Here is a 6,000-nt window from a genome sequence, read left to right as displayed (position 1 = left end):
AACCTTATTTTCATTCTTTTTTTTCCCTAAGAAGAAATCCTATTTATTAAGTATTGTGAAGGAAATTCTCGTTGTCTCTGAGAAGCCTTTAAATAAATCCTTTATTTTGAAAGACGTTTCTCAGGGTAATTGTGTTTTTGAAACGTTGTTATGTTGTCTTTAGGTAGTCCCTATATTTGTGTTGGAACATGAGGTAAAATAAGTCTCATGAGGTAGAAAGAGTGAGCAGGTCTTTTTTTGTTGTTTGTTTTTGTTAAACATGTAAAATCCCTAGGAAAGGATGCAAGTCAGACCTGCTTTGCAGAAGGTATCTGGAAGCACAAGAAGGTTTCACTAACATCATCTTGTGTTGGACAGGACTGCCTCTGATAAAGGCAAAATGGCTTTCAGTAAAGGATACCGTGTCTATCACAAGCTGGATCCACTTCCATTCAGTGTGATAGTGGAAACCAGAAACAGAGAAGAATGTCTCATGTTTGAATCCGGAGCTGTGGCTGTCCTCTGTAAGTCGATATGTTTTGATACCTACAATGTAAAAAGTTGGCAGACTTGACATTGTGTAAGCTGCTTCTTTATGGAATATAAAGAAGCAACTATTCTGTTTTCTTATTTGCTAATGGAGAGGCTTCTGATTTAAACGAGGGGGGAAAAAAAAAAAGACATTTTCATGTCTTCATCTGTTGAGAGAGAATTTTACCGATTTAATTACATTTCATCATGCATGTGTATTTTCATGTATACTAAATTTTCTTCTTCTAATAGCTTCCAACAACACCAGCTTATTTCTTTGGTTCTGAACAACCTTCTCCTTTTGAATACATGATAAGTCATTGACAAGCTACTTCTCTATGTTGTATTTCATAATAAAAAAATTCTGTATTCTTAAATGGTATATCATCTTAATTTGTTTTTTATCTCATTTTGTATCATGATTTTTGATGGCTTTTTGATTTTTAGATTTATTTTGTCCCTGTATTTTTAACCTATCTTGAGACTCTGTATTGATTTGACTTGTAATAAAATGAGTAATATTTGGAGCAAGGTGTCTTGCATTGCAAAGTTATTTTTACATGTTTTTAGTGATAAATGAATTAAATGTTTCCCTTAAATTCTTTTTGGCTCCCCGGCCCCCTTTTTTTTTAAGTCATAGGGCACTAAAATGAGAAGCACAGAAGAGATCCGTGAAGCCTATAGATAGGGTTCTAAAATGTAGTTTGGTTTGTATTCTTCAGAAAGACTGAGCAGCTGGTTGCACAGGGTTTCTAAGCTTGTTTTTGACTCTTACAGAAAGCTTTCATACTCTGGAAGTTGTTTGTGTTTTTTTTTTTAAATCAGTAACTTTTTGATTAATTAGCTCTGATGCCTGTTTGTGGTTTTCTAGCCTAGCTATTCTGAGCACCCAATCAGAAAATGGGAGATTTGATTCACTGCCTGAAGTCTGGGTGGACTCAAAAACCTACCTTTCAGGAGGATGCTCTGGCTCTGAGACTGTGAAGTAGGCTGAATGGAGAGTGTGTTCTCTAACAAATCTCAGAGTTAGAAATGTGATTTCCAAAGAGTGGGACTTGAGATACATTTCCTTTTTTCGGTAATTGCAATTGGCTCTTCTATAAGTGAGCGTGCTCCTTGGCAGTGGCATGGTCTCTTTCAGAGCCACCTGGCTGTCCCTGTGTCCTCTGTAAGGTACTTAGAAGTTGGGCCATAGAGTCATCTGTACTGGACAGGCTGTATGAAAAAGTGGTCTCTAGCATACAGCTTAATCTGCATCTTTAACATGCGATTAGAACAAGCTGCCGTTAACTGTTAGAGGCCTAGAAATGGGACATGCCAGCATGATTGACTTTATAGCTGCAATTGTATAATGGTCCAGGTGAAAATCAATGAGTGCTTTTCTCCTATTTTTGAGAATCTTTTTTTTTTTTTTCTGATAGTTTCTTCTTATTATGTATTTAAGTAATCTCATTGACTTCGCCAGCAGTATTTGAAAGGCATTGTGTAGTGTGGATTGGGTTGGGAATAAGTGTCTGGTCATAACACTAGTGAACAGGTTTAGTGAAATCTGTAAAATGCGGAAAAATGCTTTGAAGATTTGTGGAAAACTTTATTTTAGCATGTATTTAGTAGTTACTGAATATGCTTAAGCTACTTAAGGAGCAATGTATTAAAAATAATTTATTCCTGAAAGTTATGCTCAAAAAGGACAGTAAGTTAGTCGCTTTTTGTGCTGTGATACACTGCAGGCACCTGGATAAACTTTCTTCTCTAAAAATTAAAAACCATATCAAAGTTCCTGCCCTCTTCTATGCCTCACGTTGTTACCAAACAGAGAAAGTGGAACCCGAAGGAAGTTTGAAAGCCTCTCTCTTTTTGGGTTCTATACTTAGTAATAGCATGTTATTAATCTGTAAAGGTTTGTTCTTGGTATGCTAATTGGTAGGTTATTATATAGTAAACATTCATACTTAGCTAGAAGTAGTTACTCTGGATATTGTTTTCAGTAACCTTAACCAGTAAACTGCTTACTGTTTTTCTGTCTGGTAAATGGGCATATTTTCCCGATGCACATTTAGCTGCGGCACTTTGCTTTAATTCCCATTTTGCACCTAAACTCTTTAGGTACTGAAACATGATTCTTTTGTTAATGGTTGAAAGATCACGATCATACCCTTGAACTGACGGCAGAAAAAGCGCTAGCATTTTCTAGCTCAGTGTTGTTTTTTTTTTTCTCTTTTTTTGCTTGCTGTTCGCTTCTGGTATCTATTCTTTTTAATACATATTTAAAGGAGTACAATTATTAACACTTGGGAAAGATTTGTGAAGTACTACTTCTCCATCTCTCTAGTCATGCCACAGAAACTGGTCAGAAGATTCTAGCCTGGAGCCTTACAAATTTCTGGATATTGGTACAAATCTAAAAGCCAAAGTTAATGAAAGACTGGCCCTTGGGGAAGATTGCCCAGGTGTTTGTAAAATCTGTGTGAATAGATAGAAAAATGGTCAGATCAAGTATATATCAATTTAAATCCAGAAGGGCATCACTTTAAAAACTCATATTTTTTGCTGATGGTGCTAACACTTTTTAACTCTACCAAAATTGACAATACCTATCTCAAAGTGTTAGGCATTTTTCAAAAGATTTTAATAAATACTGAAGATAAAATAAGGCCTTATACCCGATCATAGTTCTTACCTGTATGTAGAATGTATAATATAGGCATATTATAATAACCTAGTGAAATACACTTTACCATTAAAAGTGATTCACGTGGTTCAGTTCTGAGAGCCTTAGTGAACTGCATCTTCTGGGGTGTCCATGTATAGAAATTTGGATTTGAAATGGGCTAAAAGAAAGGAATGAAAGCTTACTGATCCTTTAAATGTCATCTTAAAGGAAGTACCTCTGTCATTTTGCTGAGGGAAGGATAATGGTATTAACCTTCATCCCCTTTACATTCAATGAAGCATTGCAAGATGATTCAGAGGGTTTAGTTAGGCCTCTGTATGAAATGCTATACAACTCATATGCTGCGTGATTTTCAGTGTGTGTTTTATGCGCACTGAGTCTGTTATTTAAGTCAACAAAACAAGATGGAAGAAAGGAAGAGGGTCGAAGGGATAGTTCACAGAGGTGGTTGTTGCATAATCATTCAGTCTTAACGTGGAAGCAGCCCAAGCCACACTTCTGCTGGAAGTGTTCTATGTACAGCTTGTAACGTGGATTAGCTAACGTTACTGTGACCTCTTTTATTGGCTCACTTCTAGTATTGGGTTAGCCCAAGGTATTGAAGTCCAAGGGGATCCTGCCAACTTGCTTCTCAAGGCTTTGTAAGAGCACTTAGGTTTAAACGTCAGCAGCTTCACTGCTGATTTGTTTAGAATTTAGTGGGAGGATGTCATAGGTCTATTTTTTCTTATTTGACATATAAAATAGACAGTATGTTTATTCTTTGAAATAGGACTCTCTAATGAGATATCTCACCTGTAAAGATTCATTGACTGAGCAAGAGGATGTTCTCTCTCCCTGTTCTTCTGTGGTGAGTCATAACGAAATGAGTGGGAAGGTGTCTACTCCTGTCGCCTGTGATGAGTAAAGGAGAATGTTCTGTCGTCTGGGAAAGCACTGAGCCCTGAGTGGAGAGAGCAGGAGCTTCGTGCACATCCTTTGACTTCAATCTTACAGTAAAGCTGAGAAGAGAACAGGTGTGAACAGTAAGAGACACTATGCCCACCCTGACCTTTCTGTAGAGCTAGATAAAGTAAGAGCTGTAATAACCTGTGTGCAGGAGGCATCCTGGTATTCATAGTCATGTTTAGCAATGCTACTCTATCACCCATTCATACTCCACTTCTTTTTAAAAAGAAAATTCTTCCACACTGCATTCTTGAGGGGTGGGGAGGTGTGAGGAAGCAGATATGCTATTATCTGTCCACAGTAGCAGATAGGATATAATAATTTTGCAAGAGATTTTAAGTTGATATGGTACTTGAGGAAACTTAGACACCCAGAAAAAAACATACTGACAGATACATTTGATGAGCACCTGCTATATGTACATAATTATTAAGGAGAGTGACATTCTGTATGCTCACAACCAGAATTGTTTTTTTTGGTGTTTGCTGCCACCAGTAATAAACTGCCACTATGTTATTCTACCCACCCCCCGATAATGTTTATACAGAGTTTTGAGTGGAATCTTATCCCCTTAACTAGGGAACGAGAATATTTCAAAATAAATTACTACATTCTGTTTTTCATTATGGGATCCTATAGAATAAGCTTAATACAGTTATTTTCCTGGTTTATATACATATGTAAAGGTACAATAACAAAAAGAATTAAATTTTTCAAGCAGTAATTTATCTTCTTTAGTGTGTCTTTATGTTAGAGTGTCTTTATGTTAGAGAGGAAAGGTCAAATACAGGCTGTGGTAAAACAATTTTTTTGATGTAATATTATATTCATCTGAAGACAACTTGAAGGGACCAATGTGAAGGGACTAGGATGCAAAGGCAAACAGCAATTTCACCTTCCTGTCTTTATTACTGTTTTGACTAAGTGTCATCTTCTGGACTACGCCTTCCCATTAAACAGTATCTTAAAACACTTAAGAAGCTGCAGGGAAGCAACAGCTACAGTGGGTGCCAAGGGCAGCCGTACTGGTGGAGGAGCCTGTAACCTGTCCTCCTGTCATCAGGTGCCTTTCCTAGGATTCTGCCAGAATTCACTGTCCTTTCAAATCTACGGGGAAGATGTTCCACTCGTTGCTTTCCAGGCATTTCCAACAAAATCACATGGTTTAACAAAGACAATGTATGCTAGCCTAGCACAGTTTGAAAAGTACAAGAAGTACAGTAAGAATCTTCCTAGGAGGTTGGTGAAGGCAGTAACTCTTGCTTGGGAGGACTATGATCTCTTTGAATGGCATAATGGATCTGCAATAATTTGGTCCACAGTTCTGGAAACATTAAAAAGAAGTTACTTACAACAGAATCTGAAAACTTTTTGCTTCTTAAGGTAGACTAGCTTTACAGCAATAGTAAAGACTATTCTGTATATGTACCACTGCCCTTTGCATGATCTTAACGAGGGATTTCACTGGCAACAACTAATCCTCTTTATGAATATTCCCTTTTCAATTCAGTAAATTTTCATTTCTATGGTAGCACATGTGATAGTAAAAGTCTTGGTTTTGTCCTACTGGACATCCAGTGAATGATAGCTCTTGCTAATTAAATGTCTGTTACGAGGCCTAGTTTGCATACTTCTGGAGTTACTCAGACGTAATTTAGAAAAACTAATTAGCATTTTTACATTTCAGATAATTTGGTAGCTTTTTTGCATGCTAGCACATATTTAAATTGAAAATTTTGTAATTTTGTGAATTGGCTTGTACAGGCAAAAATTGCAACAGTTGGCTTTCATGTAAGATAACTATATTTTAATCAAAGCATTCAGTATTAGAAGAAAACCTTTGCAGATTATTGGTGCTATAAAGTTTT

At 36.7% G+C, this 6,000-nt stretch overlaps 1 protein-coding gene across 2 annotated transcripts in view; it reads left to right on the top strand.

The window, feature by feature from the left end:
* Positions 1 to 379: 379 nt before the first annotated feature.
* Positions 380 to 6,000, top strand: part of SYNJ1 (synaptojanin 1) — a 62,852-nt gene continuing 57,231 nt past the window's right edge. For both annotated transcript variants that reach the window (XM_009573724.1, XM_009573726.1), the window contains exon 1: positions 380 to 503. In XM_009573724.1, the coding sequence (XP_009572019.1) occupies positions 380 to 503 (124 nt within the window). The remainder of the gene's footprint in view (positions 504 to 6,000) is intronic.

This window comes from Fulmarus glacialis, unplaced genomic scaffold (assembly GCF_000690835.1).
Source record: "Fulmarus glacialis isolate BGI_N327 unplaced genomic scaffold, ASM69083v1 scaffold2323, whole genome shotgun sequence".
Taxonomy (NCBI): domain Eukaryota; kingdom Metazoa; phylum Chordata; class Aves; order Procellariiformes; family Procellariidae; genus Fulmarus; species Fulmarus glacialis.
This window is presented reverse-complemented; position numbering and strand designations above follow the sequence as displayed.